Source organism: Gopherus evgoodei, chromosome 1 (assembly GCF_007399415.2).
Source record: "Gopherus evgoodei ecotype Sinaloan lineage chromosome 1, rGopEvg1_v1.p, whole genome shotgun sequence".
Taxonomy (NCBI): domain Eukaryota; kingdom Metazoa; phylum Chordata; order Testudines; family Testudinidae; genus Gopherus; species Gopherus evgoodei.
In genome coordinates this window covers 319568503-319591231 of record NC_044322.1, presented here as the reverse complement: position 1 = coordinate 319591231, position 22729 = coordinate 319568503, and the positions used below count along the sequence as shown (strand labels likewise).

At 41.9% G+C, this 22729-nt stretch overlaps 1 protein-coding gene across 2 annotated transcripts in view; it reads right to left on the bottom strand.

Annotated features, from left to right (window-relative positions):
- The window catches only part of CAPZA2 (capping actin protein of muscle Z-line subunit alpha 2), a 41915-nt gene that overhangs the window by 17899 nt on the left and 1287 nt on the right, over positions 1 to 22729 (bottom strand). Inside the window, exons 2-5 of one of the 2 annotated variants that reach the window (XM_030549070.1) lie at positions 11120 to 11185; positions 10765 to 10867; positions 4224 to 4287; positions 1180 to 1231 (exon numbers count right to left, since the gene is read on the bottom strand). In XM_030549070.1, coding sequence (XP_030404930.1) covers positions 1180 to 1231; positions 4224 to 4287; positions 10765 to 10830 — 182 coding nt within the window. In that variant the 5' untranslated portion in view covers positions 10831 to 10867; positions 11120 to 11185. The remainder of the gene's footprint in view (positions 1 to 1179; positions 1232 to 4223; positions 4288 to 10764; positions 10868 to 11119; positions 11186 to 22729) is intronic. The other variant, XM_030549071.1, reaches the window with a different exon arrangement.

Genomic DNA, 22729 nt, shown 5'->3' with positions numbered 1-22729 from the left:
AAAGCATGCGCGCACGCGTGCGCACACACACACACAGAAGATGTGTGCAGAATCCAAGAAGTCTATTTATTCCAAATGAGAATGAAAATTTCTGTCCTCTAAGGTGGAATCTATTTTTGAAATAATTTCAATATATAGTGTTGCTACATATACAGAAAGCTTTTAGCATAGAGGGCATGAGTATTAACCATTCAAAAATCTTGACAGGGTTAACCAACACTTTAGAGATATGGTGTTGCCTAAAAAAAGGAGCAGTGAGATTCAAGACACCTGGGTTCTATTCAACCACTGCCCTGTTAGGTGAACTTGGGTAAGTCACTTTGCCATTATATGCTTCAGTTTCCCATCTGTAAAACAGGGATCACACGCATCTCCTTTCTAAAGAGCTTTGAGACCTATAGATGAAAAATGCCATATAGAACTAGGTATTAGAGTGCAATAGCTGAAACCTTTTGAGTAAAAATTTCCAAACTTATGGAGATAAGTATAAGTTCACTAGATGTGGTCCATGGCATGGGAAAATAAAGTTAGTCTACTTATTCCATCCCCCATCACCATCCATTCCACCATCTTTGGGAACTTACATTTACGCATAATCTTTCATCCAAGAGTCCCAAATAGGCTCAAACTTACCAAACAATTTACTTTGTAGTGATAACTTTGCCAACCACTGCAACACTATACAACTTTTTATGACAAAAAGTGAAAAATACCTCTAGCTGAAACTGGAAGGGGATTTTGTAGATAGGCATGATGTAAGTTATCCAAATAAATGTAGGCAGATTAACACCCCTGCAAAAATGTGCTCTGGAATCTTTAGTGAACACAAGATACAGGACTACCTATACTTTATCCAAAGAGACAGCACTTGCAGGAGCACTGCTCCCTTTAGAAAACTGCTCCAATGTGTTTCTATATTCAAAGGGCTGATTCAATATTGACAGAGCACTGCACAGTCATGTACATGATTCGTGTAACTCCTGAGTCTTCCTTGGACATCTCCAATCCAACTATTGACCAACGCTAACTATTTAGTTTATTCGCTCTGATGAACATACAGCCAGGGTTACAAGTGCAGAAATTAACAAGTCAGATAGCTGTGATCACTTGTTGGTAAGAAAACTTCAATAGAATGTGAAAGAAAGTGTTTAGGTGCTAAGTGTAGTATGTGGTACTTACTGGGCTGCTCCTTCCCTGAGAAGATTATCATTATTAAGCAGCAACCGAACGTCTGAAAGAAAATATTTAAAGTCTTAACACTATTTTCAAGATGTTAGAAGAATACTTAATATTTTTGTTAGCCCATAAAATAATTTTAATTTATACAGTATCAAATATAACTTATTCCCCAAGAAAATGGGGGGGGGGAGAGTAGGTAGCAAACCTGTTAAATAATAGATACTTCACCATCATGACTGCACAGTAATTGGATGCAAGACAGATGACTAAAATGGATTGCCCCAGCAAGTAGGTAAGCAGATATAAGTAGGGCCCTACCAAATGTATGGCCATGAAAAACAAATCACAGACCATGAAATCTGGTCTCCCGCTGCGAAATCTGGTCTTTTGTGTACTTTTACCCTATACTATATTGATTTCACTGGGGGAGACTAGCATTTCTCAATTTGGGGGGTCCTGATGCAAAAGGGAGTTTCAGGAGGGTCACAAGATTATTCTGGGCGGGGGGGGGGGGGGTGGTCACAGTATTGCCATCCTTACTTCTGCACTGCCTTTAGAGCTGGGTGGCCAGAGAGCTGCAGCTGTTGGCCAGGCGAACAGCTCTGCAGGCAGCATTGCAGAAGTAAGGTTGGCAATACCAAACCATGCCATCCTTACCTCTGCACTGCTGGCGGCGGTGGCTCAGCCTTCAGAGCTGGGCTCCCAGCCAGCAGCCACTACTTTCTAGCTGCCCAGCTCCGAAGGCAGTGCCGCCACCAGCAGCAGCACAGAAGTAAAGGTAGCAGTACCGCCCCCCTGCCCTACAATAACCTTGTGACTCCTCCACAACTCCTTTTTTGGGTCAGGACTCCTACAATTACAACACAGTGAAATTTCAGATTTAAATAGATGAAATTATGAAATTTATGATTTTTAAAATCCTACGACTGCGAAATTGACCAAAATAGACCATGAATTTAGTAGGGCCCTAGATATAAGCCATACTATAGACGAGGCATGACCAACAATCTAGGAAACTGTGCCAGATTTACAAGAACTGTGTAATGGCTCCACTTGTCTACAGAAAAGTGTTCAAAGATTACTAAAGGTCATTGCACAACCGCCTAGCCATAGACTTTAAGTACAGTTTTTTGAGTGGTGATTAGTGTTGTACACATAGTTAATTTTCATTTCTTGTATTTTCCCTGCCCCTGTTCCAATCTCCTAGAGGACTTTGCTAACCTGAATATATTTTTCAATCTAGGTTTCAAATCTGAAGGTGGATCAGAAATTGAATTGCAACTGACTTTTTACATTCTTAAAGCAATATTGAGAATTATTTTTAGACAAGGACAAACCACCCTTCTATGCCAGTAAAATCCTAATCTGATAAATCACCACTTTGTGGATAGCTCAGGTGAAATATTTATATGCAGAGTCAATCACAATACTGTTCAGTACAGAATACATATAAATGTAAAAGGCTGGCTACAGGGTTAAAATTGAAAATAAAACCTAATATATGCTCCCACCTGCAAATTTGAAATTCAGATTTTAATTTAAAACAACAAGTAAAAATATTTCCTTATCTGAATGACTAATGTTACTATCATGCCACCTAACCCATAATATTCTCTCCTCTCACCCAAATATTTATAAGAATATATACATGGACCAAAATGATCAGATTATCAGAAATTGATACCTAGAATGGAAGGTAGAATCTTTGTGTACTTAAAAAAATAAATTATTTAACAGATTTTGGAATTTGTTTTTCCACTGCAAATAAAAACTTTGGTTGGTGTATAGTGTCTGAAGGAGAGTCCTCTCAACCATGGCTCAAAGCAGGGTTTTTCAATAAACATTAGCAAATTCCTGAGGCTTGTGGGAAGGAGAAGGTAAAATATGGGAGATTTATCCACATGGAAAACTCCAAGTTTTATACCTAAAAAGTAAGCTTAACTTTTTAAATGACAACATAGGGCTGCTTGTTCCCTGGTCCTCTGCATTACTCTTCTATGTCTCCATCTTGGTCACATCATGTATAACTGTCCCACCTATACCATCATGTATAACCATCCTTTCAATACCTCCCTTCTATCCTACTCTGTGCCCGACCCCCAATATCATGCTCTCCCAGCTCCTGCCCTCTTCCATGCCCCCCCGACCTCTCAATACTCCCTCTTAGGCTGTCTCCTTATGTACTCCCCTGCCGACTTTCTCTATATCCCCAGCATCTCCTGTACCCTATCACCATACGTTGGGCACTCATACCTCAGAGCCATCTCATTCCAAAATAGAGGAATACAGCTCAATATCATTCCTCCTGCTCCCTACCCTGCCCATTTCACCTTCCCCCCAACCCTAAAACTCTTGATTCACTACATTTTCCTTTGAACTCACAGCCTCCCCATCCATGCCTCCCCCCTCTGCAGCTCATCCCCACAACAGCAGTATCAATGCAGTCTAAAAAAATATCAGCACACGGTCAGTTTAACATTTATTCATAAACATTTATACTTTAAACACTGCATTTTATACACTTAAAAAACCCAACAAGCTCTTAAACCGTCCCCCACCCACCTCCAACTAACCACACCCAATACTACAAGGCATTTTTCAGCAAGGTCAAAAAAAAACAACTGGAGTGTCTAGCCTAGGTATATATCAAAGCACAAGCAGTTAACTGAAGTCTCCTTCTTTTCATCATATCAAACAGTATTAGCAGTGTCCAGTATTGCAGAATTGGCAATGGTGGCAAAACAAGGTTTCATCCTTACACTAAGACAAAAGTTTTTTCCTTTGCAGTCAGAAGGCAACGCAGAGTCTGGGAATTTAAGATTGGTCAGAAACTCACCAAGCCAAGCTTTAAAAGTATTTCATAGTACTTCAGTAGCAAAGTAGTGACTGAAGATAAACAGCATGAAATGGCAGAGAAGGGTGAAAAACAAAACAATGAACAACTAATCTGGTATCTTATTTAAAGTTATTAAATATGTGTACACAAGATATCTGAAATGCATTAACAAGTTAGATTCAGAACAGGGAAGCACAAAGATACTCACCATTGAACACCTCATTAAATTCCCCAGGAGGAGCATGAATGATGAACTTCGCTGCTATGCGCACCTTAAATTAAAAAAAAGTATATTCTTGTACAACTGTACATCAAAAGAAATAGAAATACGTAAATACCAAGTCTTCCAAAACTCAGAGTCCATCCATGCAAAAGAAATCAGTACTACTCTGTATGGTTTTAAAGTCCAAAATATAAAGTCCTCCAAATCCCACTATTCAGTACAATCCACATTCCCAAAACTATTTTTATCTCTGTACATACCAGGAACAGGGACTAGGAATGGTTTCTAAGCATGGAGGACAACGTGGAGGGAGGCTATCATATGCAACACAGAGGAAGAGAGAAGGGATACAATAAGTAACAAGACCCAAGTTGCAGAGCTTGCAATTCATAACATAATTTGCAATCACTATAAGGTCCCTTTGTAATGCCAAGGCAGGGGAAATAGCTCTCTCTAATAGGATCAGGCCTCTACATTGGAAGCTGTCTGTGGAAAGGGTTGTCTTATTTGTCTGTACAAAACCTAACAGAGAGGGGTATTTCTTCCATTTTATAGTATTAAACTAAAGAAACACGTACGAAACATCCACTTCAATTACCAGCATTTCATATTTTTTTCTATTAAGTTTCACATTTAAAGCTCATCTATGCCAAAACGGATATAACCAAGACCTCATTAACATAATTACTGAGAGACCACCACAAACTCAAACAGAAAGTTGTGCCTGTGCTATGTGAGCTATAGAACACCGCTTTCCAATATACTGAATTTTCACAAATCAGGAAAACTGAAACGCTTCAGATTATATTCCATCAGGGTTTGCAGTTTCAAGTCAATAGGCCTGGTGCTTGCAGGTCACTTACACGTTTTTTTTGTTTTTGTTTTGTTTTTGAAGATCCCACCTAAACACAAGCTTAGGAGCCTAAGGCTGTGTCTACACTACAGATTTCTACCAATTATTGACAGCTGTATAAAGAGGTATGATCTAGAGCAGCGGTTTTCAAACGGTGGGTCAGGACCCCAAAGTGGGTCACAAGTTCGTTTTAATGAGGTCGTCAGGGCTAGCATTAGACTCACTGAGGCCCAGGGCAGAAAGCCAAAGCCCAACTCTTGCCATGAGGGGCTGAAGCCAAAGCCCGAAACCTTTGTTCCCATGGGGTTTAGGCTTCAGCTTTTTGCCTTGGGCCCCAGTGATTCTAATGCCAGCCTTGCAAAGCCTGAGCCATGCCACATGGGGCTGAAGCCCAAGCCTGAGCAGCTTAGCAGTTAATGGGGCCTCCTGTGCCATAGAGTCATGTAGTAATTTTTGTTGTTAAAGGGGGGCAGGGTAACATTGGTTCTCCAACTTCACTGTACTGATTTGCCCTGCAGTGGGACTATGATCCTGTAGGACCCGCTCTCATAGTAGCAGAAAAATGTGGGATGGCAGGTGGGATTAGGTATGCAAAAAACAAACAAACAAAAAAACACTGCAGTAATTTGTGGAAAACATTAAATCTCAATTTGTAAAGCAAGTTTTCCTCTGTTTTTTAATAAAGGTTTTAATACTTAAATTGAAGCAAGGGTAAAAAGAGATTTGATATCTATTATAACAGAAGTGTAAACCACGTAAAAATTTGTTTTATTCTTTTAGTAGTAAAAATTGTGGTCCGAATTCTGTTTATATATTTTACATATAAAATATATATTAACCAACTGTTTTGGTTTTTAGTAGCATGGGGAAATCTGTCTCTCTTGCAGGATCTAAGGTTTCTGCAGGTGGGAGCAGGATAAAAATGCAAGAAACAATGTAGGAGCAGGTGGGAGTGGGTATTGTGGGACAGGAGTGGGATTAAAAAAAAATAGTCCCGCACAAGGTTCTAGTGTGATCCCCGACTGACACAGCTGTGCCAGCACAAGCCCCTAGTATGTGCAGTTTTACTACACTGGTATAAAGCACACTTTTGCCAGTGTATTATACTGGTATTCTTTCATCACTTCTAGTTTCAAGACAGCCAAGCTGCTGTTTTTGAAAAATTTGGATTGTATAGATGTGAAAAAAAAAAAGTCAAAATAATTTAGTTCACTGAAAGTCTAAACTTGTCATATCAAAACAAAATTGCTTCAGTGTTACAAAGTTGATTCTACTATGAGTATTTATTTAAAATAAAACTAGTGTTGGCTCCTGATGCTGCAAAGCATATTAGTCTAATTTACAACAATGGAACTATTCATGTGAGTAAAATTACGTACCTGCTTAAAGGGTCTGATCCTGCAAACACTTTTTCAATATTTTGATTTTTGCCTACAGCAGTTTTGTAGAAGTCAAATAAGATATCCTACCAGTAGTGGCATTTAAACAATTAAAATTTGATATAGAATTTCATTATAAATTCAATCTAGAATCATAAAAACACAAGTTTTACTCAGTTTTACGAAGTATCAACCTGATTTAAATCAGGTTAGGCCATTTCACCCCAATCTGTACTCATGCTGCCATTTCCTAGTTTTTAAAAATATGACAGTCTTCACACAAAACAAAGCTGACACTGAGGGGCTCAACTGATGACTTGCGCTGTTTTAGCCATTTTATTAAGAGCAGCTGCAATAATTCAATCCCTGTCCCCAATTCATTAATCCAGCACAAGGCCAACTCTTCAAAGATCTGACATTCTTTCTCACTTGTTAATCTCTCACAAACAATGGTACAAATACATAACATACAGAGTGCCAATCCTTGAAAAAGATGAATTGTTTCATAGCATTAAAGAAAACATTCATAAACTCAAACTTTCACTAGGCTTTTGAATAATGTTTACCTGGAAGTGGCTTTGTAGAATAACTTCATGCTTTGGACTATTTTAAGCCTAAAGTTAGCTAGCAAGATGTATGCTATAACATGGATAGTACTTTCTAGTTTGTTTTTTCTTACCAGAATAATGGATTCTATCAGTAGTCCCCAACGCGACCGCGTCCCCACCCCCAGGAGAGCACCCGCTGAAATGCCACCGAATTTCAGCGGCATTTCGGCGGGGACGCCTCTCAATGACAACACTTGTCACCGACAAGTGATGTCATTGAGATGCGTCATCGCTGAAATTCGGCGGCATTTTGGCAGGTGCTCCACTGCCACAGTGGTCCTTCGGCTGGTGCCCGCCAGCCAAAAAGCTTGGGGACCACTGGATTATATAGTTTGTCAGAGGCCAATAAATAGGTACATTAGTAATGATAAAACTAGTTCTTTTCAGTGACAAAATAACTAAAGAGGAATTTTCAGTACCAATTATACCTGCTTCCCATAATTTAATGGTCCTTTTTATTCTTTCCAGGACAGATACGGCTCCCTTATTTGGCGCAATAGTTTTATGATAAAAGTAGTCACTATTCTTCAGTATCAAGTGAAGATTCTTCTTTTGCAGAGTACAGAAAGTCTTAGAAAAAGTCTCAAAATAGGCTATCAAACCTTTCATAACAGCCACCCATTCAAGAACAGAATAATTTTATAAATAGGTATTAATGGAATTTTTTAAAACTTATTGCAATATTTTAGAAAACAAAGTATTTACTAATCATAAAAACTTCCAACGGATAGGGGTTTTTTTTGTTTATTTTAAACAAATTCTTCTTTTGGTATCTTCAGTCCATCCTTACTGACTGAAGTCAACTGCGACTTTGCTATTGATTTTACATTTAAAGCACTCAGATTAATAGGGTGATGGCAGTGGTACTGAAAAAAATGCGATAGATATCAAGAAGGACCTGCCATTTTAATGATCTTTCTACCACAGATCCCACTGGAAGATGTAAATTAGAATAGGAAGAGAGTAAGTATAGCCATTTAAACACATTTTTGAATGACTTTACCAAAAAAGTCTACAGGAAAGGATACAAATACACTAAGAGGCACAACTAGTTATGTTTTGCTTTTATTCTTTTATGTTTATATGATGCAAATCAGTATAAATTATAAACTCAAATGTTGACTTTTTACAACTTAGTTGGAGTTAAATATTTATGGTTACACAGAATTATGTTTGATTATTCTAGAAAACAATGTAAAATAAAGTCTAAAGACACCATTTAAAATTAGTTTCACAATTTACTGTAGAAGTTCTATAATTTAGAAGAGATTGGTTATTTAACAGTTTAACTAGAAGAGACTGGTTAAGAGTTGGATTAGAATTTCTTAAATTGATTACAAACACTTTTAGAAGAGTCAAAGATGAACTCAGAACAAATCTCAAATTGATTTAATTGTTTCAAAAGGAAAAAAAATTCTCAGTCCCACTTTGCATAAAATTGTCTAGACAGCAAATTCTTAATTTTTAGTTGTTTTTTTTTAATTCTGAAATTAAAGATAAGGAATTTAAGACTACACTTGTGTCTTCATTTTTAAAAACATCTCATGTTTAAAAACTCAGACTTCCTTGGCTTTTGAAACCATCATATAGTTTGTATGTGAATTAATGTTATACAAAATTAGGCAACATTATGGTAGTAAGAGATAGCAATCATCATATAAATTCACAGAAAAAAGTTATTTATCCGAAACAGATCTTACAGGTTTTACCATTAGTGTATTTTCAACAACACATACTAATGCTTTTAAGTTAAGTCAAACAGGCTAACCTAAATATACTTTGTGAAACATTACAACTGCCCGCCACCCCCCATCGCTTGCTCCCCCATCCCCCGGGACTCATCTGCCACCTGCACAGCCAGGCTGGGAAGAGCTGATGTGCAGCCTGCCCGCCTGCCCAATCAGGGCACAGTGGGGCATGGCAGGGATCAGTCCCCAGAGCAAGGTGCTGGGGTGGGAAAATCAGGGCACAGCAGGGTGTGTATGTGGTCTATCCCTGGAGCAAGGGGCCAGGGAAATCAGGGCACAGCAGGACTGGGGTGTGGGAGAGAACAGAAATGTTACCCCCCCACACACACACCCTCAGATGACACCGGTACTTATTTTGGAGCCTGGTCCAGTAGCCAATCAGTTCTCTCCAACAGACTTGGGGGTGGGAAGAGCGACAGTTGCTAAACAGAGTGGCTTCTCCAGGTTCCTGCTCTTCCCAACCCTTGGTGGCAGAGAATGGTTAGTGCAAGTAACTGGACTTTACTTATGCTGACTAGATGCTGCCAGTTTCCCTTTTCGCCAGACATTCCAGTCCAAAACTGGACACCTGGCAACCCCATCCCTAACTCCAGATTTACCACCAAACACCACCCCTCCGCCCCGAGCCCAGAGACTAAGGTGACTACTTCCCTAAACTAAAAATGGAATGCATGGGGCTGGCCTGATCCATCTGGCGTTGCCGCCCCACCGCCCCCATCCTAAAGTTCCTCCATTCCTCCAATTGAGCCAACCAGAGCTCGGGCAGAGGGGGAGAAGACCGAGTACGGGGCTGGGATCTGGGCAGAAAAGCAGGGTGTGAACGTGAGTACTTTTGAGCTCGGAGCCAGGAGATGAAGCTGTTGGACTATGATCCTGCTAGTGGCGCGACGTCCCTTTGGTGCCTGGGATAGCTTAAGGTGGGGGTAGAGTTCTGGGGACCACTCGGGGGCAGGAAGCTCCAGGGACTTCCTGGAGAACAAGCACATGGCTCCAGCTCAGCCAGGACATGTAGCAATGGCTAGTGGGGTATGGGGCCACAAATGAAAAGTTGGGGGGGGAGTGATAAAAAACATGCAGCCAAACACGTAACAACAGTTAAGTCGACAGTGTCAATGTAGACACTCCATTGGTTATGTTGACTGTTACTGGCTTTCAGGAGCCATCCTCTTGCCCTACACAGACAGTACAATCAATACAAGCACTCCAGGGGAAGGACGTGCACCCCCAACAGAAGGAGTGAAGTGTAGACACGCACAAGCAATCTAAGACCCAACTGAGTTCGGTCAACTTAATTTTGTAGTATAGACATCGCATTAGAAATGCTATTTTCAGAGTCAAATCTTTGCTCCACCCATCAACTCTCCTCTCAAGGCATGCTATTAATCAACCAGAAATGCACTGGCTAAGCCCAATGTTCTAGTTCCTCTTCAACTACTTATTTAAAAAAAAAAAAAAAAAATTATGTAGAAGATGAAATGCTCCAAACCACTACTCTTCCTGTTTCTGGCCACATTGGAAACTGACATTGGTTGAAAGGCCAGACTGTCTGCAATTTACATGTCCATATATGGTAGTGAGTATCTGCAAACCAAAATGCTATTACCAGCAGCTCTGAGAAAGTCAAACTACAGTACCAAATATAAAACACATTACTCCTGTTAATCAACTAACATTTAGCTACCAAAAAAACCCAAACAAAAACAAAAAAAACTTAACAGAACTAGTTTACAGAAAATGTAAAAAAGGCTTCAGAAAAACAATTTGGCTTAAGTCTCTACATTATCTGGTATTCTGACAATGCCTTCCACAAGAGTTACAGATGAAAGAGACAATAGTATATAAGATGCTGCTCTGAAGTTTAAGCAAATATGTTTTGATATAGTCCCATATGCGGTTACCCTCCACCCTTGTGCCTGGATTTCTTCCTTTGTCACTTACATATTTCCAGTTACATTGTGAGCTCTTTGGGGCAGGAAACCATTCCTTCCTCTGCATGCACAGCATCCAGCACAGCAAAGCGCCAATCCTGAGGCTTTGGGCACTACCATAATAAAAATCAGTAAGCTATACGTTATATATAAAATGTAGCTTACATATCAAGCAAGCCTCATTTTTTTCTAAAATGAGAAATAGGTTTGAAGTTTTGTGATTAAAAAGATTACTCAACTTTGCTTCACAGAACTATTATGACAGTAGAAAAAAACTTAGTGTTTGTCACAAATGTAAAAATGTTTTGCTAGGACTTTTCAGAACCTTGCCTTTAAATGGAATTTTCTTCTGAGGCTGTACTTACTTAAAAGCTGTAGCTTTTGGTTTCTAAACAAGCCCCAACTTGGCCAAACATTGCCAGTGACAGATCCTGAAAGATTACACAAAAAACAGTAGTTCAGATTTCCACTCTAGAAAGCCAGAGAAGAGATCATCAGTAATTGCTAGATGAACAATATTTTGTTTCCACTTTTACAGTAACTTTCATCGAAAGATTTCAAACCATTTTACAAAGCTTTAAACTTTCAACACCTCTGTGAAGGAGATACAGTATATACTGGCTCAATATCAGGGTCCTTCCTTCCATTTAGCTATATGGGAAGAGCAGGATGGGCATGATCCCCTGGTAGGAAGAGGGAGGGCAGCCCCTGGTTGAGAATACATAGGTTTAAACAGAAGCAGATCATATTCACCAAGATAGTAATGGGATTTTATTTTCCAAAAAGAACTAGAGCAGAAGAGTTTCGTTCATAAAGATCATCCTTTTGATAAACTGTACTTGCAATCTATTGGTAATCCTTCCTCACACAACCAAAAATCATAGATATTTGGTGGAGAATCATACCTTCAATGCTTCATGTAGAGTTCATATTCAGCCACTGGAGAGAAGCATTCAGAGCAAGCCAGCACTCAAGTATTTGGCAAGGACAGAAGCACATTCTGCAGTAATATTTTTACCTCCTCTAAGCTTAAACAAGCTATTCAAAGACTCATGTACAAGAGGACCAGCCACTGTCACGTATCCATCCCTTTACATAAATAGTGAAGAGGTATGCACTGGTAGTTTTATCATTAATGAAGTTCACAACTGTTATAGCTTCGTCAAGTCCCACTGGCATCCTCTTTGCCACCAATGCTTCCCAGTAAACTAAACAATGTATCCACATGGCTTGGCTGCAGACTAAGTTCTTGTCACAGGCTGAAGTGTTTTCTGGTCATATCTTGCTGTTCATTAATGCAAATAATCAACACAGCTAAGCCAATCCAACCCAAACATACCCCCTTGTAGCATGCCCCGTTAGAGGACTGAAAAAACAGGAAGTCATGCATGGATCCTACCCACTCATACCAGAGTAATGCTGCACAGAAGACATCTGTAGTTTCATCCAGTGTATGAAGAAGAGCACTGGCTCATCTGAGCTCTTGAAAGCTGTTCAGAATTAGCTGGCCAATTTTTGATGGAGAAGGGGATTGCTTTGACTTGACTGGCAGCAGCAGATCCCAATTTAACACTGACATTTGGGGAAAATGCTGATTGCAACCTATTAGGCTGATAGCTTTTGTTATTTGCAGTGATGCATGGACAGCTTTCCTGTTTACACTATATACAAATAATAAAACAAACAGTCTTGATTTTGTAAACTCATAAGCTTTTGCTTGAATAATTCAATGGGTTTTATTTGTAAGCCCACTGAATTATCATCATCAGTAGCTTTGCTTCTCCATTTTAATAGCTATAGGTACATGCCAGAATCCTTCACCAACTGCTGCAACAAATCCTTTAAGAGACAGTAACTAAAAAGCATACTGATGTATGTCTTGGGCCAAGCCCACAGGAGAGGCTACAAGCAATGACTCCCCAAAAGGAAGAAAGGCTAAGCAACAGAGTGGTCATGACTGCTATGCTGCCTGGCTCAATGGAACACAGCAGGAAGCATGTACTGTAATCCAATTAACTCCCCCTTCCGGGGAAAACTGGAGAGATCCCAACAGGGCAAAGAGACAAAACAGTAAAATGCAAATCTTCTGGCAAAAACCCCTACCATACTGAATTCTGTGGCATACTGGCAAAACTGCCAGATTTTATGGCAACAGAATAACTGCTCACAAGGCCCCAACTGAGATGAATGGAGCAATTCACACTTATTGTTTTATGCTGTCTTCACATATAGAGTATGTCTACACTGGCAGAGCTACAACACCGCTCGGAGCATGCTGAAAGGAAATCGCTGTTGTGTGTTCACGCTGTCAGCTGCCTGCACAATAGCGTGTTCACACTTGTGGTACTTGCAGCAGTATTCAGAGAGGTTCACTCTGGGCAGCTATCCCACAGAGCAACTCTTCCTCTTCTGCTGGTAAGAGTTGCAGGAAGGCGGAAGAAGTTGCGGGGCATCCTGAGTCTTGTCCCAATGCCCCATGATGCATTGCTTCGGAACCCAGCAATCTCTGTGCGTCCGTCTGCATTTGGCACCATCTTTCAATGGTTTGTGTGCTGCGTGATCTGCCTCTTTGGTCCACAGGAACGGATCCTGCACTGTTGACCAATATGCTGCTTGCTCTCACTAACATGTCACGAGTGGTAGTGGAATAATTCCTTAAACTACAAAGGCAAGAGGAGTTTGACACTGATCTTGCCCTGCATAGTAGCTATGATACGAGATTGCTTGTGGCATTCATGGAGGTGCTAACCACAGAGAAACGCTGCTTTTGGGATTGGAAAACAGGCCCCAAGTGGTGGGATCACATAGTCATGCACGTCTGGGATGAAGAGCAACGGCTGCAGAACTTTCAGATGAGAAAAGCCACATTCATGAGACTGTGTGATGAGCTCGCCCCAGTCCTGTGGCACAGGGACACGAGAATGAGAGCTGCCCTGCTGTTGGAGATGCGAGTGGCGATTGCACTGTGGAAGCTGGCTACTCCAGATTGCTACCAATTGGTCGCTAACCAGTTTGGAGTGGGAAAGTCGACTGTGGTACTCGTGCAGGGCCATTAATCGCATCCTGCTCCAAAAGACAGTGACTCTTGGCAACATGCATGATATTGTGGATGGCTTTGCACAAATGGCCTTCTCTAACTGTGAAAGGGTGATAGATGGCATGCATATTCCAATTCTGGCATCACACCACCTAGCCACTGAGTACATTAATTGGAAGGGGTATTTCTCAAAGGTTTTCCAGGTGCTTGTGGATCACCGGGGGCATTTCATGGACATTAATGCAGGCTGGTCTGGAAAGGTGCACGACGCACGCATCTTTCAGAACACCGGCCTGTTCAGGAAGCTGCAAGCAAGGACTTTCTTCCCAGACCAGATCACCATAGGGGAAGTTGAAATGCCCATTGTGATCCTGGGAGACTCTGCCTACCCCTTAATGCCATGGCTTATGAATCCATACATGGGGCATCTTGACAACAGCAAGGAGTGGATCAACAACAGCCTGAGCAAGTGCAGAATGACTGTTGAGTGTGCTTTTGGCTGTTTAAAGGCCTGCTGGTGCTGCCTGTATGTCATCAGGCTGGTTCAGCCTCCCAATATTCCTATGCTTATAAACGGGTGTTGTACATTCTATAATATTTGTGAAGGGAAGCATGAAAGCACAGCACCTGGAGGCTGAATTTGAACAGCCAGAGACTAGGACTATTAAAAGGGCGCAGCATGGGGCCATAAGGATCAGGGATGCCTTGAGGCAGTAATTTGTTGCTATACTTGGGAGTAAAGTATTTCTAATGGAGGAGGTAATTGTGATTGGTGCAGATGATGCATTATGAAGCTTTAAGAAAATTGCCTGTTGCTTTGCAGTGCTCTGTTTGCTTTCAGTTAATGGAATAAAGATTGCTTTCAAACCAAAACAATTCTTTTATTAATAAACAACCAACCAGAGGGAGAGACAGAGGGAGAGAAACAAAAAACACATCAGCTCTGAGGGGAATGAGAGAAGGGAGGGTCCCAGGATGGTTAAAGATTTGTGTATGTCCAGGTATCATATCCAACCTTCTCCTTTTGAGTACGGTGCAGCCAGTACTGTACTTCAGCAGGGTTAAACTGCAGAGGGACAGGTGTTGAGTGCAGTTGGTATTGGGAGTCTGAAGGGCTGTACTCTGACAGGGAAGGAGTGGAATGCAGTAGGTACAGACTGGAGCCAGAAGGTTGATAAGAGTATGTTAGCAGTGTCTGGGAGGTGCATGGGAGATAGTTTTGCGACAGTGGTTACAGGGCAGGGCGGGCGCGGAGCTGCTTGGTTTGCAGTACTAGTAGCGCCTGGAACATGTCCGTTTGGCATTCCATAACTTTTAAGAGCCACTCCATGGCTTCATTCTGGCACGCCGCATTCTCCTTTTGGTCCCTTTTCTCGCTGTCCTGACACTCCTGTCACTTTTGAATTTTTATGTCTGACTTTGTAAGCAAGTAGTTTTTAAGTGAGGTGTAACTTGGGGATATGCAGGGCAAATCAGACTCCTGAAAGGGGTACAGTAGTCTGGAAAGGCTCAGAGTACCTTAGGCAGGGGTTCTCAACCTGTAGGTTTCACCACCTTTTCTTTCTTCAATTCTTACACTTTCATTCAAGGCTTATTTTTTTATCTAGCTCTTCAGGTTGCAGAGATCATACTTTATTCATACCTTTGACATAAACAGTTGCATTAATGTCTAAGGCCTTGTCTACACTGGCAAGTTTCTGTGCAGTAAAGCAGCTTTCTGCGTTGTAACTCCCGAGGCGTACACACTGCCAAGCTACTTGTGCTGCTGTGTCACCTGCAGTTTAAAGGATTAAAACAGATTTTGTATGTTCATAGTTATAGGTAGCTGTCAATTTTATAGTTTTTGCTTACTTTCTCATAAACACAGAGTTTATGGAGAAGAAGTGAGGGACCTGTCCCTGCATCCAGAAAATTCCATACCAGTAAATTTAGACACCAGATTAATATCTAACTCATTGGAAACCTCAATTTTTGCTTTATCTGACACTGCTACAAGATTTCCAGAATACTCACAAAATCCAAGGATTATGAAGCAGAATTTAGGTACATCTTGCTTTATAACAAGATATTTCATAAATTGTATTTGTTAATTAACTATAAAATTGACAGTGTTACAGCTACCTATAACTATGAACATACAAAATCTGTTTTAATCCTTTAAACTGCAGGTAACACAGCAGCACAAGAGTTTCATTCTGGCTAATATGTTTTTCAAATCTTGTTTAACAACTCCAGCTCACTCCATTCCTGCTTATCTGCTGTCTCTATGTCTCATCCCAATTGACCAGTGCAGAGCATATAAACTTGCTAGATTAAGTTTGGAAGACAAGCTGGATAGACCAGATTCAAAGGACACATCTTTCATTAAAGTAACAAAAATTAAAACTGTCCCCCGCTGTAACTGCAGTAGGATGCCTATGACTCAAAAGCCATTTCAGGAAAAAAAATATTAGGATTAGGGAAATACCTGAATTTCCCTATCAGTACCAGGACTAAATTTAGTACTTAAAACAGATCCTAAATGCTTGAGCCAGGAGTTATAATCACAAGAGGTTAAGTACCCTATATTCCAAGAGATATTTTTAGTCAATGCTAATGTCCTAATTGTGTGTCTTATGATCATATACACATTTTAAAAGGGATTTCTTTCACAAAAATTATGCATTTCTTATAATTACTCTGATAATTACTCAGGTTAAATGAAAGTTTACCTATTGATAACTTCTGCCTGAAGCCAGTATTCCCTCAACAGCAAGTGCAGCTTCTAAGATGTGGCTTTCATAAAATGTAGGGTTATTTTCTGAATGTTTTTACCACTCTCATGTAAGTGCTAAACAGATCAAAAGTATGTAGATTATCTTTCGGAGGGCTGACTTTCCATAGATGCTATTCTTTCCCAATAGGCTTCAGTTAATTTATTTAGAAGAGTGTTCCTCAAATAGACAGTTAGGGAAAAGGTCTAGGTGGGTCATGCATGTCCCAGAGACAGTCCCCTTCCACACTCTCACTTCCCCTGGGTAGCAGGAAGCAGTGTACAGGGCCGGTGCAACCCATTAGGCGACCTAGGTGGTCGCCTAGGACACTAACATTTGGGGGGTGGCGACCGGATCTTTGGTCACCCCGGTCATTGGTGGTATTTCGGGGGCAGGACCTTCCACCGCTTCTGTTGGGGACGGGACCTTCCACCGCTTCTGTCGGGGGCGGCATGTCGGGGGCGGGACCTTCCGCTGCCTAGGGTGCTGAAAAAGTTGGTGGCACTCCTGGCAGTGTAGAGAGAAGGATCTGGGCAACAGTTACAGGGCAGAGAAGGTGCCTCCAGGACATAAGCAGGGCAGGGATAGGCTGCTGACTGTCCACTCACTGGCTCTGGCTGCTTACATTGCCCTGTTCCACTCTCACTTCCCCATGGCAGCAGGCAATGGAATGAGGAGCAGGATCTGGACAGCAGCAATCCAGAAGAAACCAGAAGTCCTACCTGTCTGCCACCTTCTAGTCCTACACATTCTGCCAGCCACTTGAAGTCTCAATCTGAATTGTTTCAGAGCTTCCTAAAAAGGTAGTATTAGTCATCCTGAAGTGGCAATATCCTTTCCTCATGACCTCAGTGTTACCCTGGCAGCACTTCCAGCCACTACTAGTACATAGAACAAGAAATCAAGCATGATTCTTTCTGAATTGGTACTGTCACTAGACCACACAGCTCTCATTTATATGCCAGGCAAAGAGGCACTTGGATATCATAAAACCCAATATAGAGCCTGGTATTATTCCCTTTTTACTTCTCTGCATTTCTGCCCTCTTTACCAGGATTATGCCTATACTTCTGCAAGTAGCGTCTGTCCTACTAGTCCCCCTATTTCAGGCAGATCACCAGCAGCATGATTATTACATGACCCTAGTCAGTTTCACTCTATTGCATCATGAGGAAAGCAAAATAGAGAAGCAGCACAAGTGTGACCTACTGCTGGGGCAGGGGAAAATTAACATGTTTCTCCTCTCCCTCTCCAGAAGCACTCCTATACTCTAGGAGTAACACTGCAGCCCTATCTCGACAGGAAAAGGGTGTGTATTTTCATTTGTGTTAACTCAAATGATTTATGTTAAATACTATAGAAAGAATCCCTCAAAATGCAGGCTAATAAGTCTGAAGCTGGTTAGCCGGCCACATTTTAGCTTAGAAAAAGAAAACGTGTTTTCTCACATCCATAGTAAGTGCCAATTAGAGATGAATTTGACTAAACGTGTCCACATACACCTCTACTCTGATATAACACGACCCAATAGAACGTGGGTTTGCATACAATGCGGTAAAGCTGTGACACACTGCTCTGAGCAGCATGTTAAGGGTGCTGGGAGAGGCCGGGGCTGAGGGTTTTGATAAGGGGCAGAGGGTCTCAGGGGCGGTCAGGGGCTCTCCCCTCATCCAGGGTCTGGGGAGCAGGAGCTGTGGGAGGGCACTTTTGGAGGCCCCACAGTCCCAGAGTGGCCTGGGGGATTAGTGGGGGGCCGGGAGCAGCCCATTCTGCTTCCCTCACCACAGCCATGTCACTTGGGGGAGGTGGCTTGGGGGAAGGGATCCCCCCACATTCACCTGTGGCAGGAAGCGGAGTGACGCAACCCCAGCCCACTCTGCTTTCCTTGTCCCAGCCCCAGCCGTGTCGCTGTGGGGCAGCTGGGGAAAGGTCCTGCACTTACCTACGGTGAGAAGTGAAGCGCCACAGCTGGGAGCTGGCGGAGTGGAGCTGGCTGGGGCTGGGCTGCTCTGCTTCCCTCCACAGGTGAGTGCAGGGGGGAGGAGGCATCCTTTCCCCAACCTCCCCACACTCACCAGTGGCGGGAAGCGAAGCACTGCGGCTGGGAGGTAATGGAGTGGAGCGGAGCGGAGCAGACTGGGGCCGGGCTGCTCTGCTTCCCGCTGCTGCTGGTGAGTGCCTGTCAGGGGGCAGGTGGGGGAGGGAAGGAGCAGTAGTCAGGGGGTTTGGGTAGGGGGTGGAGTCTTGGGGGTGTTTAGGGACAGAGGTCTCTGGAGGGGGCAGTCAGGGAACAAGGAACGGGGGGGAGGGGAAGGGGAAGGGCAAAGCAAGTTTGATAAAACGCGGTCTCACCTATAACCCGGTGAGATTTTTTCTCTCCAGAGGACCGCGTTATATCGGGGTAGAGGTGTACATTTAGAAAACTTACTCCTAAGTCTTGTCTAGTGATCACAAGTAATAGAAGTTCTACTTGAGTGAATTGCTGGCTTAAAATATGCTCCGTTTAAATCAGGAAAAAACCATCTGGTACACCTTTGCTGTAAAATATGAATATTTGTCTTCCACTCAATCTACTCAAAAGCATAAAATCATTCAGCAGTCATTTAAATTTAGGGATAATTAGCTTCATGAGTGGCACACGCCTTACTGTAAAGGACAGCACAACTAAAATACTTCCATAGATATTTAATACAAAGTCATCCAGAATATGTTGGGGAAGAGTCAACATGGCTTTTGTAAAGGAGAATCATGTTTTGCCAACCTATTACAATTCTTTGAGGGGGTCAACAAACATGTGGACAAGGTTGATCCAGTGGATATAGTGTACTTAGACTTTTAGAAAGCCTTTGACAAGGTCCCTCACGAAAGGCGCTTAAGCAAAGTAAGTTGTCATAGGATAAGATGGAAGGTCCTCTCATGGATCAGCATCTGGTTAAAAGATAGAAATCAAAGGGTAGGAATAAATAGTCAATTTTCACACTGGAGAAAGGTAACTAGAGGTGCCCGCCTGAGGTTTATACTAGGACCAGTTCTGTTCAACATATTCATAAATGATCTGGAAAAGGGGTAAACAGTGAGGTGGCAAAATTTGCAGATGATACATAATTATTTAAGATGGTTAAACCCAAAGCAGAATGTGAAGAGTTACAAAGAGATCTCATAAAATTGGATGACTGGACAACAAAATGGTAGATGAAATTCAGTGCGGATAAATGCAAAGTAATGCATACTGGAAAAGAATCTCAATTATATATACAAAATGATGGGGTCTAAATTAGTTGTTACCATTCAAGAAAGAGATCTTGGAGTCATTATGGATAGTTCTCTGAAAACATCCACTCAATGTGCAGCAATCAAAAAAGCTAAAACAATGTTAGGAACCATTAGGAAAGAGCTAGCTAACAGGACAGAAAGTATCATAATATCTCTATATAAATCCATGGTATGCCCACATCTTGAGTACTGCGTGTAGAAGATCTGGTCAACTCATCTCAAAAAAGATATACTGGAATTGGAAAAGGTACAGAAAACAGCAACAAAAATGATTACGGGTATGGAAGAGCTTATGTATGAGGAGAGATTAAAAAGACTTGGATGTTTCAGCTTGGAAAAGAGACAACTAAGAGGTCTATAAAACCTTAACTAGTATGAAGAAATTGAATGAGTAAATGTTATTTACTCCTTCTCATGACACAGTAAAATTAATAGGCAACAGGTTTAAAACAAAACAAAAAAAAAAGGAAGTACTTCTTCATACAACACACAGACAACCTGTGGAATTCTTTGCCGGGGTGTTGTGAAGACCAAAACTATAACAGGGTTCAAAAAAGAACTAGATAAGTTCATAGAGGATAAAAGTCATCAACGGCTATTAGCCAGGATGGACAGGGATGCAACACCATGCTCTGAGCATCCCTAGCCTGTTTGCCAGAAGCTGGGAATGGACAATAGGGGATGGATCACTTGATGACTGCCTCTTCTCTTCATGCCCCCTGAAGGACCTGGCATTGGCCAGTCAGAAGACAGGATACTGGGCTAGATGGACCATTGGTCTGACCCAGTATGGCTGTTTTTACATTCTTAATAAGGTGTGTAAATAAGTGCTACAGTAACAGATGCTCTAGAAGTGTAAAAAAAATAAGTGTCATCTGGGAAGCTTAATCTTTCAAAATAATACTCATGGAAGTGTGTTATAGTGTGTACGGGACACTGCTGCTTTGGAAAGGACAAATGCAGGTCAGACAGAATATCTGATTATACCCAAGGTACCTTATCAAACAGTTTGATTTTCCCTGTTAAATGCGTCACCTTTACACAAACTGAAAACTTTCAAGCATCTCAACACTTTGTACTCACACTAGCATACTTTTGTAAATGACTTGCAATATTGCCCTTTTTTTGTACTGCCCAACCAGACAAACTCCAGGGCATGGAAAACACACTCAGCCAGGACAATCAGAATTTTGCACAGGTGATAGGGTTGAGCTGAGTACCATGAAGTCACTGCCTCCAGCTTTGTAAGAAAAAAAAAAAAGAGACACTCATATACCACTCCATTAACAAGAGAGGAGAGACAGATAGGAATCAGAGAGCCTCTAAGCTGCCAGCACATTTTAGGAGGGCACAGAAAGCACTGAAGGTACACCACTTCTCTTTAAAGACCAGGGGCAAAGCGACTTGAGCCAAGGCTAGGACAAGGAAAAGGATTAACCCATCTGAAGAAGAGTTAGTGGGAGGCACAGGGCATCTTCATGTGCTGAAACTCTGTAGTCCCAGATGAGCCCTACACTGAGGCCTAGTATTAACTTATAGCTAAGGCTACGATTTAGTCATGGAGATTGTTAAAAGTCACAGAATCCATGACTTTCATTGACCTCAAAGACTTCTGTCTGCGGCAGTTGGGAGCTGCAGGGTCCTCTGCCATCCATGGGAGGAAGGAGCTGTGGTGTACCCCCGCAGCTCTTGGCTGCCATGGGTGACAGGGGTTGCTGCTGTGGGCAGTGCCCCCCGCCCCCTGAACAGCAGGGGAACCTAGCAGCTCCCAGCCACCTCCGGCAGAGGGGGATTGCCGTGGTGGGGGCACCCCGGAGCCGCAGGAGCACGCTGGAGCTCCCAGCCACTGGGGAACCCCTGGAGCTGCAGGCAGCAGGAGTACCCCAGAGCCCCCAACTGCTGCAGGCGAAGGGGGCCACGCAGCCCTCAGCCACTGTAGAGCTGGCCCGCTGCAGGTGGTGCGGCAACCCGCTGATCCCCATTTTGTCACAGATATTTTTAGTAAAAGTGACGGACAGGTCATGGCTTCGTGAATTTTTCTTTATTGCCCGTGACCTGTTTGACTTTTACTTGAAATATCCGTGAGAAAATCTGAGCCTTACTTGTAGCAATGGGGAGCACGTCATTTATTTCATGAGCCTATAATTTACTACTGAGAAGGAAGAAGAGAGTCCAGAATTCATGTGTGTACTTTTGGAAGAGAAATCAGAATTGCAGGAAGAGACCTCAGAACTTCATTAGATGAGTGGTAGGAAGGAAAAGAGCCTAGACTCCATTAGCTGGAGTGAGTCAATTGATCTGAGGAGCAGAATTTATTAATGTAACAGAGTGAAGATATCACTACTTGTCACTACATTGCCTTAAGTACTTTTCAGCCAGATAAGTAGATGTTGTTTCCAAGTTTATCCCTAGGTATGCTTTGTGAATATAAGTTTGTTAACCCTACAAGAGTGCCCTGGAGTGTCCAGAAATTACAGATTAATCTTTAATTAGAGACTACGTCATGTGATGAAACTTCCAGGAATACCTCCAACCAAAATTGGCAACATTTCTACCCAGAGGATGCCAAAACATCTTTGTTTAATGTTTTTATTTCCTTATTGTTTTAAAGCAACTTTCTCCAGACAAAATATGGACCAGAATATCCAACTACAAATTTGTATCTTTTAGCTTTCACGGTAGCTAATCTTACCTATTCTGCTGACATCACAAACAGGAGCAGTACTCAATTAATTAAAAGAATAAACTACAGCCTTAAAGTCTCCATCCTGAGGAACTATGAACCACCCTATGCTCTGTGCTAAACTACTATACTTCTCACGACTCATAGTGACTTTTCATTTAGCCACCTGCTTCTGAAATTCAGTCCTAGTAGGCCTTAGATATGGAGGAAGACTCCCACATGACAATTA